The 15049-nt window shown below is 48.8% G+C and overlaps 1 protein-coding gene across 4 annotated transcripts in view; it reads left to right on the forward strand.

The window, feature by feature from the left end:
- OPCML (opioid binding protein/cell adhesion molecule like) overlaps positions 1-15049 on the forward strand; it is a 1072271-nt gene that overhangs the window by 516429 nt on the left and 540793 nt on the right. For 3 of the 4 annotated variants that reach the window (XM_025287319.3, XM_025287318.3, XM_025287321.3), the window contains exon 2: positions 14360-14444. In XM_025287319.3, the coding sequence (XP_025143104.1) occupies positions 14360-14444 (85 nt within the window). Of the gene's footprint in view, positions 1-11977; positions 14445-15049 lie in introns of those variants that run through there. The other variant, XM_025287322.3, reaches the window with a different exon arrangement.

Consider the following 15049-nt stretch of genomic DNA (forward strand, 5'->3'; position numbering starts at 1 on the left):
CTCTGCCGAGCAGGTGCGGGTCTGTCTGGCAGATAAAACAGTCTGTCTTTGTTTCTCATCCACATGGAGCAGACACGCTGGTGGGGGGCATGATGCTCTGAGGTCACAGGTGCTGAAGTGAAAAGGTAAGTTGGTGGAGCACCCCCAATTTAAAGATTAAATATAGCACAAAATAAGGCAGAGCCTCAAAATGGAATGCAGTTGCATGCTTTTTGGTGCATGCTAAGCCGTTCAGTCGTGTCCAACTCTTCGAGACCCTGTGGACTGTAGCCCACCAGGCTCTTCTGTCCACGGGATTCTCCAGGCAAGAATACTGGAGTGGGTTGCCACGCCCTTCTGCAGGGGATCTTCCTAACCCAAGGTTGAACCTGTCTCTTATGTCTCCAGTACTGGCAGGTGGGTTCTTACCACTAGCAACACCTGGGAAGCCTGATTGCCTGTGGCTGGATCTAAATAGTAGCTCCCAAGTTGTTGGCAGGACCTTGTCTGGAATGTGGGCTGTCTTTAAAGTCAGAACCATACAAGTGCAAGGGCCCAAGCCAAGAGCCAGTGTGAAAAGTCATGTTAAAGACAAATTTACCCATGAAAAGGGTATCTGTAAAGAAACAAATGACCACATCCTTCGCTCAGTGTGGTGCCCCCTCTATGACACACATAAGAATAATAGTCAGGGTTTTCCTGTGAACCACCATCTTCCATTCACTCACACCATGGTCCAGACTCGAAATCTTTTCCTCCAGCTCTGAGTAGAAATCACTGATTAGGCAAACTGCTGATGTACGAGCAAAATGAGCCTGTTTACCATGCGGGCGCTTGCTAATTGCAAAGAGACGTGAGTTGCAGGCTCACTCCTTTGTCTGGGAAAAGCTGTCTTCACCATGACACTGGAAGGCGTGCAGGCAGGGGGAACCCAGGCCTGGATTGGGGATGATAATTGAGCTAGTTTCTGTGCTTGGCTTCCCTCTTCTCGGGTTTTCTTCCTGGGATGATTCATCAGGAAGCGTCCTCAGGCGCCTGCTGTGCAGCGCTGCGGCATTCACCCCGTTAAACACAGAAGCTGCTGTGAAGTCGGTCCTTCTGCGGAAAGCGTCACAGCCACACATTTAGCACATGTGTATTGAGCACCTACTTCTGCTAAGCTTTGCGCTTGATGCTAAGGATGGAGGCAGACTGATTCTCCAACACGTAGAAAAGAGAAAGTGCCCTGGACTAACCTGGGCCAAACGCACCACAAGAAGAAGACAGGAAGGAGCTATTGAGGACGGGCTGAGGAGTGGAGAGCGCTTATGCTGGGAAACTGGGGATTTACTCAGAGAAGGTGACACATGAGCTGGGCATCGAGGTGAGCTTGGGAGTTGGATGTGCCGAGGAGGGTGCTTTGGATAGAAAAGCAGCTCTGGCTGAAGCAAAGAGAGATGCGAATGGAAAGGCCCCTGTTTCCACAGTAGACATGGATATGTAGGCTGTTCCCTCTGGAATGGAATTTGCAAATCATCTGGTTCAGTGACTTAGTTTCCAGGTGAGGACCTCAAAGGCAGGAGAGTGGAAGTCACTTTTGCAAAGCCTGAAGCTCTGTCCTGTCCAATCCCTTTGCACTAGCCCCTGTGTGTGCTTGTAACTGCTATCCTTGGGGCATATTTGTGTGCTGGACTTCCTTGTATTCCTGTTCCTGGTGCTGGCTGTCTTCTCCTTGCCAAGTCTGCAAATAGCATCCTCATGGCTCCTTCCCCCTTAAATGCATCCATCCGTCCACCAATCAACCAGTCTGTCTATCAAACACATATTTACAAGCCAGCAGGTCTGGCCCTTTATATACCGTTTCTTTCTCTTGCTCTTAGAACAACCCATCTCTTTACGTTGCTTGTCTTTAAAATGCACTTATTCTTGATTGATTTAAGTTATGAAGATCTCAGAATCTCTTCTTCAATAGTTTCATCATGCCTAGAAGCATAGGTATGTCAGCTGAAAAGACACCAGGCTATAGCTTGGCATTCTGTTTGCGTCTGTCTCTGTTTCTACATTTCCAAGAAACCTATTTTTAGAAGCCCTTGCCCAGCACCATCAGTTGGCTCTCATTAAAATGAGGATGGTGAGGTTCGTTTCCGACAGACCCTGCCTCTCGCAGAAGACAGTCACTTTAGCCCTGTTTCAGCATCTGGGGAGTTTGTTTATTGATTTCTCCTGTTTCTCCCAGAGCCCCAGAGTCCTCAGCCTCAGTGTCTCTCAGCCCCACTGCCTGACAAATAGGTTGCCCAGTTTTAGACCTGGCCTCTCATCTCTGTGGACCCTCAGTGGATGTCAGAGTAAGTGACTCAGTCCAGGAGTTATCAGAAAAACAGCCTGTGGGACAAAATGCACACTTTACCAGGGGGTGGGGGAGGTTAGGAAACAGCCTATCTTGACACAGAAATAAAGAAGTGCTGGAATTAATTCATAAACGTGTTGGATGGAAATTAGCAGATGAAGATTTGCAAGGGGAGAAGAGACAGAGGGGGGGAGAAAAGGGAAGAGACAGACAGATGGAGAGGGGGAGGGATAGGGTGGAAAATAGAGCAGAAGATGCAGCTTTATTTCACAGTCTTGCTTTACCCTGCGCCAAGCGAGGCGGCCTGTGCGTTCCCAGGGTCCTGCCTTGCCTGCACCCCGTTCCCCTTTTCAGCCCTGCTGTCCTCAGCCCTGCTGCTGGCCTTGCTCTGGCTTCCTGCTTGCACAACAGTTGTGCTTTTCACACACGTGGGATTCCCGGCTTTGCATGAGGGGACTCTGATGCCGAAAGCACCAGATTTCTGATGTTCCCATGCTAGAAGGAAATACCTGAGCCTTTAGAGCGAGATCTCCATTCCTGACACTCTGATCTTATGCAAATGTTACCCTCTCTGAGCCTCAGTTTTCCATCTATGAGATTAAGACTGTTGGGCAGGCTGATGCAGTTATGTTATAAGTCATTTAATTTAGACTCAGATACGCTGTGTGCATTCAGTTATTATTGTTACTGTTACTATTATTATTGTGTTCTTAAATATTATTTTTCATAGCAGCAATAGAAGTAGCAAGTTCTAAACTCTCTCTCTCTCTGGTGTCCTATACCGAGTAGTTCAATCTTCCTAATAGAAGTAAGAGGTCCAAGCATTGGGATTATGTTCTGTTTTAGGGGCAAGACAGACACCTGTTACCCTATTCCCATGCCTTAATTGATAACTGGAGTCTTGCCACATGATAGTGCATCTGGGGGTGAAGTTCCTTCCTGAAACATACTACAGGCAGTCACTGCATTCCATTTTTAAAGAACGCTTGAGGTTACTAGGTGGGAGATTAGACAGCGCTGGGTTCATTTTTACCTCCTATAATAAAGCTTTGCCCTAAGTATCTCTTCTTCCCACATCCCTTTCTACCTCCCCAGAGAGAGGTATTAGAGGTTGGGGGACATTAGTGATGAGGACTAACCCAGAGACAAGTCTTGGATACCAGTGTGGTTGTGGTGATTCTGCTGGGAGGCCAGCAGAATTTTAGAGACTGTTCAGGCCAACGTACCTCAAACTTTTTCAGCCAAAACCCACCATAAAAAGGACATTTTAAAATGTGACCAGAACACAAGTGCCCGTGTGAGAGCTTGAGAACGTGCACAAACAAAGGAATCAGAGCTGGACTCTGTGATGTAATAACATTTGATGAGAGACTCCACAACGTGATCATGCCCATCACAAGTATGTCTCCCGCTGTGAGGTCACGCTGCAAATAGAATACTACTCTCTGGAGTCTGTCCACACTGAGTGCTAACCAAGGGCCCAGCCCTGCTTTCCCACCATGAGGAACTTCCTCCAGGATATACAACTAGCAGCATGGTCCAGCATCAGCGGCATGTGGGCACAGGGCATCTGGACTGCCATACATTCAACTAGCCTGATTCTTCTGCTCCATCTCAAGCTAAATTGCTACCAATAAAATATCATCCAATGTCCAAATGAAGACAAATGTCTTCAATTATCTAATACTTGGAATGTGCATCTTGAATAGCTCTAATGTCTGGGAAATTGGAGGCTATGAAATGGAGGTACATAACTGGTTTTTATTATTAATTGAATAAATATTTTATTGAAAAGGTGCTATTTGCCAGGAACTGTTATGGCTGCTATTGGGACCGCAGTGAACCGTGATGGGGACAGGAAAAGGCTTAACATTTTGTACTGTGGGTTCCTAGAAATGACGAGGAACAACCTTTCTTCTCCCTGTGTTGGTTTCTTAATCTAATCATAGCGATACCTTTCTCCCAGAGATGTTAAAAGGAGGACAGGACGGGGTACCTGTGAGGCAGGTACCCTAGCGTCTGGCACACAGCAGGATGCTGGTGGAGGTGGCGCTGGTTTTGATGGTGACGATGATGGGAGGATGATGGTGGTGACGATCACAATGGTGATGCTGCTGCTGTTGATGATGGCCACTGTATTTCTCTTTTAAATGCTGGAATATTGGTTGGTTGGTCTGTCCCTGAGCAAGTCCACAGATGGAACATCTGACCTGAAGCAATGCATCTGACATATACTCATTAATCATCAGCCTCACACAAAATACTGTGATTAGCCCACACAGGTCTCTGACAGGTCCAGGGACTCTTGTCTTCAGATACCATATATCAGTACCAAGGGCTATCAGGCTATAGAGGGAATAAAGTAAAACCCAACGCCAGCCTCCCTCATGTCCATGCAGTTAGAGCCTCCCTTTGCCTTTCCCCGTCTCATAAGTCACAGCTCCCACCCGCTCTCTCCATCATTCCTCAGCTCAACACCCAACTTCTGCTGCCCTCATGGGGAAACCACTTCTGCCGAAGCCACCTTTGTCCCCACCATGCAGGCCACATGCATGGCGGGCCATCCTTCAGTGGCCTGAATTCTCCAGCATCACACTTTTAACCACTCTCTTCTTTGTAGTCCAGGAGGTCACTGATCCCTGATTTCCCTTCTGTTTTTCTGGCCAGTGTGCACACTCACTCAGGAGACCTCCTTCTACCCCTTCAGGGCCTGTGTTGCCCAGACCTCCCACATAATGCTTCATTCCCCTCCCGATGATGCTCCTGCTGAACAACTGCCTCAGGACCCAAGGCTCCATCTCCCCATAAACAAAGATGATTCCAAAATCCACAGCTCAAAACATTATGACCTTTGGGTGAAGAACCCTGCCAATGCAGGAGACGTAAGAGAGGTGGGTTGGATCCCTGGGTTGGGAAGCTCCCCTGGAGGAGGTCATGGCAACCCACTCCAGTATTCTTGCCTGGAGAACCTCATGGACAAAGACGCCTGGCAGGCTAGAGTCCATAGAATCATGAAAAGTTGGACACACTGAAGCGACTTAGCACGCATGTACGCAGGCTCAAAACCTAAATGTCCAAATGCCAACAGAAAGCTCTCCTTGGATGTTTCACTGGCACCTTATCGTCAGCATTTACCATTTATCCTCCTTCACTCAGGATCCACTACCCTTCCCGTTTCACTGTGATTGGTCATATCGTCCACTCAGTTGTCAACATTAAAAATCTAGGGACAGACTAAATCCCTCTCAGTCTTTCAGAGTGCACTTAAAAGTCACTTCCTTTGAATAGTTTTCCAAGAACCATCATCTAATTTAGATGGTCCGACTCTTAGATGTGTAACATCCCTGCATATTTTTACTTTAAATCTTACCATACTGTATTACAATATCTGATTCACTTGCCTACTAGACTATAAACTCCTGCAGATACTATATCCTGTGTTCTGTATGCCCTGACCCAGCAATATTTTTCAATAAGTAGGGTCTTCCCTGGTGACTCAGATGGTAAAGGATCTGCCTGCAATGAAGAAGATCCAGGTTCAATCTCTGGGTGGGGAAGATCCCCTGGAGGAGGAAATAGCAACCCACCACAGTATTCTTGCCATGGACAGAGGAACCTGGTGGGCTACAGTCCATGGGGTTGCCGGAGTTGGACATGATTGGTCAACTAACACAATTGGTCAGGAAAAAAAAATAAATGAATTAGTCAACTAAATAAATGAACAACATATTTTTTCAAAGCGTGGCTAATGAGATAAGATTGTAAGTAGTCAGCATATAATGTAAGAGGCAAGTTCTAGATCCTCTCTAAGACCTTGGGGGCTCAGATTCATTTTAGCAAGAAGGGGGACAGGGAGCAGGTGGAGCATCAGAGCACAGGAACCCAGTGCTGAGCCCTCTTCTGGGGTCTCATGTACAGCTTGTTCAGTTCTTCAAAGGAAGAAAAAGTACAGTTGCCTGCCTAACTAGTAAGCTGGGGCTCAGAGGCCTGCCGCCCACGGCCCTGGGTGGCAGGTTCAGATTCTCTTACCCACCCTGGTTCTCAGGTGGAATGATCCAATTTCTACCGGTCACCTTGGAAGCTATAATGAGACTCGGGTTAGCAGGGGGTGGTTGGTGAGACTGTAATAACGCCTATTGAGTATTTAAAAATCTTTACGGCGTGTAGGTCTCAATACTATGGCTTATGTGATTTGATTTATAGAACTCTATGCGATGTGACTATAAACTAACAAGGCTGACTTTATTGTATGGCTCTTGGAAACTGGTCTCTTTGCAGGAGGCTCCAGCCTTTCTAGAAGGAGACGTTCAGTGTGGTTGATGCCTTGTGATGTCCCACCATTGAGGAGTTTGGGGGCCAGGGAGGGGATGAGAACAGGAAGAAGCATCACAGTGGGGATGCAGGTGGATCCTCAGCTGTCGGCTTTACTGACATTCCACAGACCATGGGAAGTGGACATCAGTTCTCTCATGCAACAAATATTTGCTGGTATTTATGCCATTCCAGGCTCCAGTCCACTGCAGAGGAATCAGGGATGAGCAGAAGAAACACCTGCTCTCAGGGACCCTGTGATCCTGATGAGAGAGAGAGTTAGTTACACGGACCCACATGTGTCAGATACTTTGAAGGAAGAATGTAGGGCAAGGAAGCCAGTATTATAGCAACTGGATTGTAATTCATCAGTAGATCACTCCTTTGGTCTTGGGGAATATATCCTCTATATCTTTTCACAAAGTGAATCTTGTGTGCTTCACGTTTTGTTTCTATTGCTGTTTCATTCGTCTTGGTCAGTTTCAGTCATTTTGGCATCAAGAGAAGAGGAGTTTTATGGTCATTGATGGCAGACAGCAGGCTGAGCTGTCCTCATTCTCAGAGCAGCCCTGCCAAGAAGGTCCTGATAACCCTGTTTACAGATGAGAACACAGACTTAGAGAGGATGAGCGGTGTGCCCCCAATCACAGTTACAGGAGGCAGAGCTGGGATGTGCAACATGGAGGTTAATTCCTGTCCACTGCTGATTCTTCTCACTGGCCTGAGCACATGGGACCTGAGAGAGGTTGTGATGTGGTTGATGATGGAAGGAGGGGGGCAGAGTGAGACTCCACTGACCTGAATTCTGGCCTCGGGTCAGCAGTGGACCAGGAAAACCACTGAAATCTCTTTGCCTCTAAAGTCCTCATCACAAGGGAAAGTGAAAGAAAGTGAAGTCGCTCAGTCATGTCCAACTCTTTGCGACCCCGTGGACTGTAGCCCACCACGTTCCTTTGTCCATGGGATTTTCCAGGCAAGAGTACTGGAGTGGGTTGCCATTTCCTTCTCCAGAGAATCTTCCCAACCCAGGGATCGAACCCACATCTCCCGCATTGTAAGCAAGACACTTTACTGTCTGAGCCACCAAGGAAGTCAAAAATATGGTAACTATGTAGGGTTGGGTGTCAACCAGACTTACTGTGGTGATCATTGTGCAACAAATCCAAATATCTAATCATCATGTTTTACACCTGAGATTACTATAGCTTTATAGGTCAGTTATACCTCAATTAAAAAGCACATACATTTGCCTCAGTTATCAAGGGAGCAAAAAGACAAAGGGAAATGAAATTCTTCGTTCCCATCTAACACTGGCCATGAAGGCAGTTATTATAAGGAATTGCTTTGAGTTTTATTTTGAACAGAACTTGTGTCTCATCCAAAGCATTACATTCTGGTATGTTTCCATTTCTTGGAAATTTCCTTGAACCTAAAAAACAGAAGGCTTTTGGTTCAGTTCGTTTTTGGTTCTGACCTCTCTGTTTACTAGTGAATATCTCTAGTTTAGGATACCCACATGTCCTGAGGGTCCGAGACAGCCAGTGTCCTCTGGCTCAGCCTCCACGCCTCCTCAATCATCCTGCCCCATTGGGTCCTCCTGATTTAGGTTGGTTTCTGGAATATAAATATGCATCATGTTCTCACTTCTTTCTTTCTTTCTTCCTAAGGCACACACAGAGCAGCTGGGTACAATCTTCTCTCAGATAAACACAAGCTGTAAGTTTTCCTTATTTATGAATAACACACAGTTTGAAATTGCTTTTACAACTGGATACAAATTTCATTAGATAAATTCAGATATTTCTGCTGGATGCAGAGTTCCCCATAGCTATCCTCAGCTAGGCAGACTCTCCATGGTACAAGGAAATCATAGTAATAACCACTTTGATCCTTAGGTGACTTCTAGTTCTAAAATCGGCTCTTTAAAATTAGAGAGAGACCTGTTCAGTTTCCCACATCACACACACGCAACCTCTGAACAACTTGGAGATTTGTCTGCCCTGCTCTGTACAGCGTATCTGCCCCCAGAGCCACTTCAGAGAAAAAAAAAAAATGATGACGGGGGAATTACGTCTCTTTCTATAGATAACGAGGATGAATATTGATGGGTGCTTCCTGATGGCAAGGCAGGGAACCGACTGCTTTATATTCAGTATTTCATTTAACACTCACAAATACCGTACACAATCATTACTATCATTGCCTGGATTTACAGGTAGGGAAGCTCAGGGTGACCAAAGTTAAGGGTATTATGTAAAATCACCCAGAAGTAGATTTTAGAGGCTGGATTCAGGTGCCTACGTTCTGACCTACCACCTGGTAAAACAAAGGCTTTTGACTGACCTACATCACAGCCGATAGGTTACAGAAGAAAAAGACTTAAACCTGCCCCTGACTCCCCGTCGGCTTCATTAAGGGTAAGTGAACAGCATTTTCTTAAAACCAAACTGATATAATTCACAGTCGCACCCCCTAACAGTCTTAGAATCTAGACAGAAGCTGAGATGTGAGCAAGCAGAGGAAATACATTGAGACAACGTGAAAACAGTGGAATCACTAAACTTTAGAACAGCGTAGGTTCTGAAGTTTAAACTGATGGGATTTATTTCTAATTTACAAACAAAAGCAGAGGGGCCTCTAGATTTGAGGTGAAGTTTCCATGGATCACATACTCCCCCTACCCTACCCACACAGAGCAGATGAAGAGAGACCTTTATTACCCTTTCCCCTGTAACAGGGGGCCTAACTGGGACAGCAGTGTCCTCGGGCTCCATTGTGACTTCAGCTTCTTTCTTCGTGCTGCCAGCTCATGGCTCCATCCTACTGTCTCATACAGCATTTTACTCACTCTTCCAACTTCTGCCTCCCTAAACCTATTTCTTCTGGATTCATCCCCATCACCAGACATTGTGCCACTTCAAACTCAACCCCCACCTTTTTATTTTCTCAGTCTCAACGTCTAGACTCTCAGGGAGCCTTGGCCACAGTGCTTCCACAGCATGCTCCTTATCTTTCCCTGTTTCTCCATCACCCTGTTCACCATGGTCACCAACGTCATCTCTTCCCTCTTCTACTCCCGATTTCATGTTGTGTCCTTGAAACCCCTTCTCTTCATGACAAAGTGATATCTTAAAGTTCATCACATCATGTCACCTCCCTGCTTTAAGTTCTCTGAAGCTATTAAACGGCACTGGGTTCAATTTACATTTTCTATTAAAAATCACCCTAAATATCTAGATGTCTGTAAGACCTGAATCAAAGCTTAGATTGGCCCATGGGGCAATTAAATCCTCTCATTTGTATTTTTTTTTTACATGCCCCAAGTTGTCACCATAGGAAAATGAGAATTTTGGTATATAATCATAATTTATGATTACTAAGTGCTTCCATGGTGCCAAGTCCTTTGGCAATTGTCTTATTAATTGTCACCCTGTATTAATCATGTTTTGAGTTTTTTTTTTTTTTTAAATTCTGTATTTTATGATGCTTTGACATCTTGGAGGCTTTCTAATTCTGGACTCTCCAGGGCTAGCTATTTCTAGAGATAGCAAAGGACTAGCCTTCAACCTGCCATTCATACGCAAACCAACCCATTAAGAACCAACAACCCTAACCACCTTCTCTACCCAACTGTCACCAAGGCAGTGCTTCCCCTGCCCTGAGTCACCCCAGGGCCAGGTACTGGACAACGAGAGGATACAGGGAGAGTCTGAGGCTGTCACAATTATTCAAACAATCCAACCCTATATTCGATTAAGCTCGCCTCCCCTGCCTTGTCCATTCCTTCACCTGGAAACCACCATAAAGCCTCTGGACCTGACCTTCTCCTTGTTCTTTCTGCTTCCCGGTGCTTCCCCAAGCGACCCTGCATGGCGTGGCATGCCTCCTCCTCTGGGGAACACCAAGGGATAAACTCCCTCCTTTCAAGGCAATGTGTTCCATGTCTGCCACCTTAACCGACCTACCTTCCAACCTAATCTTGGGGACGTTTCACAATACCCCCAAATCCTATGAAATAGGTGAGACAGGCATTATTAGATACCAGTCACACAGCAGAAGGGTCGAGGAGCCGGTGTCTGAATGGATGATCCAGCCGCAGAAGCAATGTGCTGAGTCCTCTAACCCATCCTCATTTTATGTGTCTTCGTGTATGTTATGATATACCCAAGCAAGGCATAGCTGCTAGGGCCTCCCTACCATGGCATCAAGTCAAGCATTCCATAGAAATCTGCTGATATGAACTATAAAGGAGCTCACCTCCTTTTCCTGTTCCCATTTCAGTCTGGGTTGGCCTTCTAATATCTCAAAGGATATACCGGTCACTAGCAATGCCTTACAGATGAATGAATCGTCCCCACCAAACTGTAGACAGGCGTAGATTCACACAAAAATCAAACCCCTGCTATTATTTCTCTGATTCACTAGCTCTTAAGTTCAATCCACTTATTCACCCACAAATACTGAACTAGCTACTAAGCTGACTCATGGAAGAGAAAGATGATGGCCCCACTCTCTAGGACTCCAGATATCTAGAGCTGGGGGAGTCAGCCCTGCAAAAATAAAAAAAAGGTTGACCATCTCCCCAAGGGTAGGATGTTCACATGTTATGAATATATAATGTCTCACTTCATCTTATCTCTGCCTCTCTTCTTGCCCCACCTGTTTTCCTCGCACCTGGAATCTCATGTTCTTTTCTGCTTTCTTTTCTGCTCCAACAACTCCTTTCATCTCAAGCAGCCTACATGGGCTGATTCAGCCTTTGGGAACAGCCCAGCTGCACCTCCTGAGAAGCGCTAGGGCCGGCAGGGGTGTGAGTCGGCCGCGTCATCCGTGCACCCGGCAACCAAGTGGAGGGATCTGTGTGACTTGTGCGGCAGCCTGACCCATCCTGACGGCTCACACCCTCGGTGTTCAAGAGACAAACTCTGTAATTGAAGACAATTGTAAGCCCAGCCCCAGTTCTCCCCTTTGCATGATTGAAGTCCTTCCAGGACATTGATAGTGGACAAGAGCATCTCGGAGTTTAGAGGATTATGTGCAATGTGTATACAGAAAACCCAGCTACACTCAGGTCTTAAGGAAAGATGTGTGTCATTAAAACTGGTAGGTGATCCCAGAATAAGTTATTAGGCTGCTCTTTGAGGCCTTGGCTCTCCTCCTAGCATATATTACCCCTCCTGGCATGGAGCTCACTAGGAAGCATACTACTCATCTGCATTGTTAATGCCTGCTTTCCGGGAAGGAACTCCAGGTACTTTCACTCTATTAAAACTTACACAACACTTGCGGCATAACTAGCGACAGGTATTCTTTCTTCCTGAGGTCCCATGCTCTAATTAAAAACGTTAGACCTGGGATATGTATAGTTACCTTTTTACAGGGGGTGGAGGATGGACAGCATTCATTTATATTGTATATTCATCATAGTACAGCATGTAGTTGTTTAGTTGCTAAATCGTGTCCGACTCTTCGGGACCCCATGGACTGTAGCCCATCAGGCTCCTCTGTCCATGAGATTCTCCAGGCAAGAATACTGGAGTGGGTAGCCATTTCCTTTTCTAGGGGGGTCTTCCCAACCCAGGGATTGAACTCATATCTCCTGCATTGGCAAGTGGATTCTTTACCACTGAGCCACCAGGGAAGTATATTATCTGTGTCCAGTCCTTTATAACTGAGAGCAGGTAGCATGCTTTTGTGCCCTTCAGGAATGAACACAATCCATGGCAAGAGTTTACAGCTTATTTCTGAATTACATTTCATTGGAACAATTGTTCAGAGCCCAGGCTAATATTGCAAAAGGATTTGAGTACCAATACAGTAAAGCAAAATTGCACCTAGCAACCATTCAATTATGATTATGATACAAGGGCAGGAACCACACAATAAGGTGTGGCTTTTGCCAGGGGAGCAGAAAGAAATCCTCTCAATAGGCCCAAGGAAAGCCTTCAGCTCTTGACCAGAAGAAATGCCCTGGCACTCCAAACTGGCAGACTGGGTTCTAAGAATGCCCTAACCACCAGTTCCTCTCCAGATGCATGATGGTTCCACTTCATGTTGTGATCATAAAGCAACAGACAGATTTTGTAAAAGTCGGTCAATACTTTTTAGGATCTCTGTGTGTTTTTCCCAGCTCTTGTATGCTTACAATGAGATCCTTGGGTAGTAATGTGGAGTAGGATGGAGACGATTTTGCACGTGATGCGGTAGGGAGACATTCAGATTTGCCATTTGGAGAGATAGAGAGCAGTCTAGGGCCAGGAGTATTTCCAAGGCGGGTCACCAGAGTAGAAAGCGCTCCACCATCTCGCCAGAGCCCAGGAAAGCTCTGTCTGGGATGGGACGGTGGCTCGGCCACGTGGAGTGGGGACGGCAGAGCTGCGGACGCCTTGCACCGCGCGCATTGAGTCGGCATTCTGGCGCGGGAAACCTAGTTGAGCTCCTCAGGGCGGGGTTTGGCAACTTCTGCCTTGGCATCCGGCATCCGGGGAGGGAAGGTGCGAGTCAGTTTCCAATTTGCTGCGGTCCCCGAGCTCCCTCTCCCGCCCTTCCCTCCCGCCAGCACGTAGGGAAGCCGCCGAAAGGGGCGCAGCGTTCCCGGGCAGCCGCGGTGTCGCGGGAAAGAGGAGCCAGGGAGGTGGCAGCCCGGCCCGCGCGGCTCCTGGCGCGAGTGGGCGGCGCGGCGGGGGTTAAGGTGGGAGCCCGAGCCCCGCGCCCGCCGAGATGCGCGCGGTCAGCCCGCTTGCTCGGCGCGGGCACCGCGGAGAGCGGCGGTCAGTGATGGAGCTGCTGCCATGACAACCCCGGCGGTCTGGGCCCGCGCGCGTCGGGTCTGCTCCCGGGAGGCCGGCAGCGCGGAGGCCGGGGGCGGCCGCTGAGCGTGGCGTCCGCGCGTCCCCGCGCCCCGCGCCGCGTCCCCGGAGAGGCGGGAGCGCCGTCTGCCCGCTCCCCGTGAGCCCCGAGCCTGCGCCGCGGGCGCTCCGCGGGCCGGGCCGGCCGCCAGTCGCCGCCCGGGCTGCGGCGAGGACGCCAGGCACCCACCGCTCTGGAGGATCGTCGGACTTGGCCACAGCTGCGGGTCCCCGCGGTGGAACTTTTTACCGCCTTGGCGTTCCAGATCGGAGACTCGGGCTGGTTTCTAAATACATCTGTACATATGTGTGATCTAATAAAACATTCTCTCCTCTCCTTGAAGCGGCAGCTTTTTATGACATCTCCTTTATGTCAGAGACACTTGCCTGGCTTCTTTGGGTTATAAACTTTTGATGCCAGACCTCGGCAGGACGTGCCCAACTGAATGTTAAAGTAGCATCTCGAAGAGAGACAGAGAAAGAGCAACCGTGACCTTCATCCCCGCACCTTCCTCCTTCCTCTCCCTTCCCGGCCGCCTCCCTCCTCCCCAGGGGAGCATCGAGAAAGCGCTTTTTTGGATGCAGGAGGGGGCATCTGGTTGTGCCAGGCTGGAAAGCTGAGGCAGGATCTGAGGAAGAATCAGTAGACTCCGGAGAGCCTGGACTCCGCTTCTCCTTACCCCCTTCTCCGCTTCTGGCTGGTTCCAGCCCCTGCCTCCCTCCCCGCGCGGCTGCCCGAGACCCGCCGGCGTGCGGGGCGGGGGACGAGGACCGAGCCGCCGCCGGAGTTCTGGGAAGTTGTGGCTGTCGAGGATGGGGGTCTGTGGGTCCCTGTTCCTGCCCTGGAAGTGCCTCGTGGTCGTGTCTCTCAGGCTGCTGTTCCTTGTACCCACAGGAGTGCCCGTGCGCAGCGGAGATGCCACCTTCCCCAAGGCGATGGACAACGTGACGGTCCGGCAGGGGGAGAGCGCCACCCTCAGGTAGGGAGCTGTACTTCGGCGGGGGACTGAGCCCCTCGGATGGGATTCGGTGGGAACGGGCGAGCGAGAGAGGACCGGAGACCTGCGTGGGGGACGAGCGTGGGAGACAAGCGTGGGAGAGGGCTTTTGCAGGCCCAAGAGGTGCCCACTTGGCGTTCTGTGGCAGCTGGGACCCGTTCTCCTGGACAGCTTGGTCATTCGCTGTGGCTTCTCTGGCCCCGGGTTTTCGGAGCGAGTCCTGAGGTCCAGGCTTGGGACTGCATGTATCCATGACGCTGTGGCTAGACTTGGCACTGCGATGTGAGCCCTGGCATTGAAATACTGGGGGCTGAGCTTGGGAGCACTGGTGCCCTGGGGGCTGTCTCATAGTCGGGAAGGTATGTGATGAGGCATGGTGGTCCAGAGAGGGCTGGTTGGCCTCTATCAGCGGGATACCTGAAATTTCCGGCTCTGGAATTGCCAGCTGCTGGGCCCGGGCCCTTTATGAGTCTGCAGCCATCCATGCCAACCCCGCGTGCTGCTCCTGGGGCCCCGGTTGTAAATTACGAGGGCAGTTTTATCTTTGCAGCCTCGGCCCAGGGAGAGGAAACATGCCTCTTTTATGC

Source organism: Bubalus bubalis, chromosome 5 (genome assembly GCF_019923935.1).
Source record: "Bubalus bubalis isolate 160015118507 breed Murrah chromosome 5, NDDB_SH_1, whole genome shotgun sequence".
Lineage (NCBI taxonomy): Eukaryota > Metazoa > Chordata > Mammalia > Artiodactyla > Bovidae > Bubalus > Bubalus bubalis.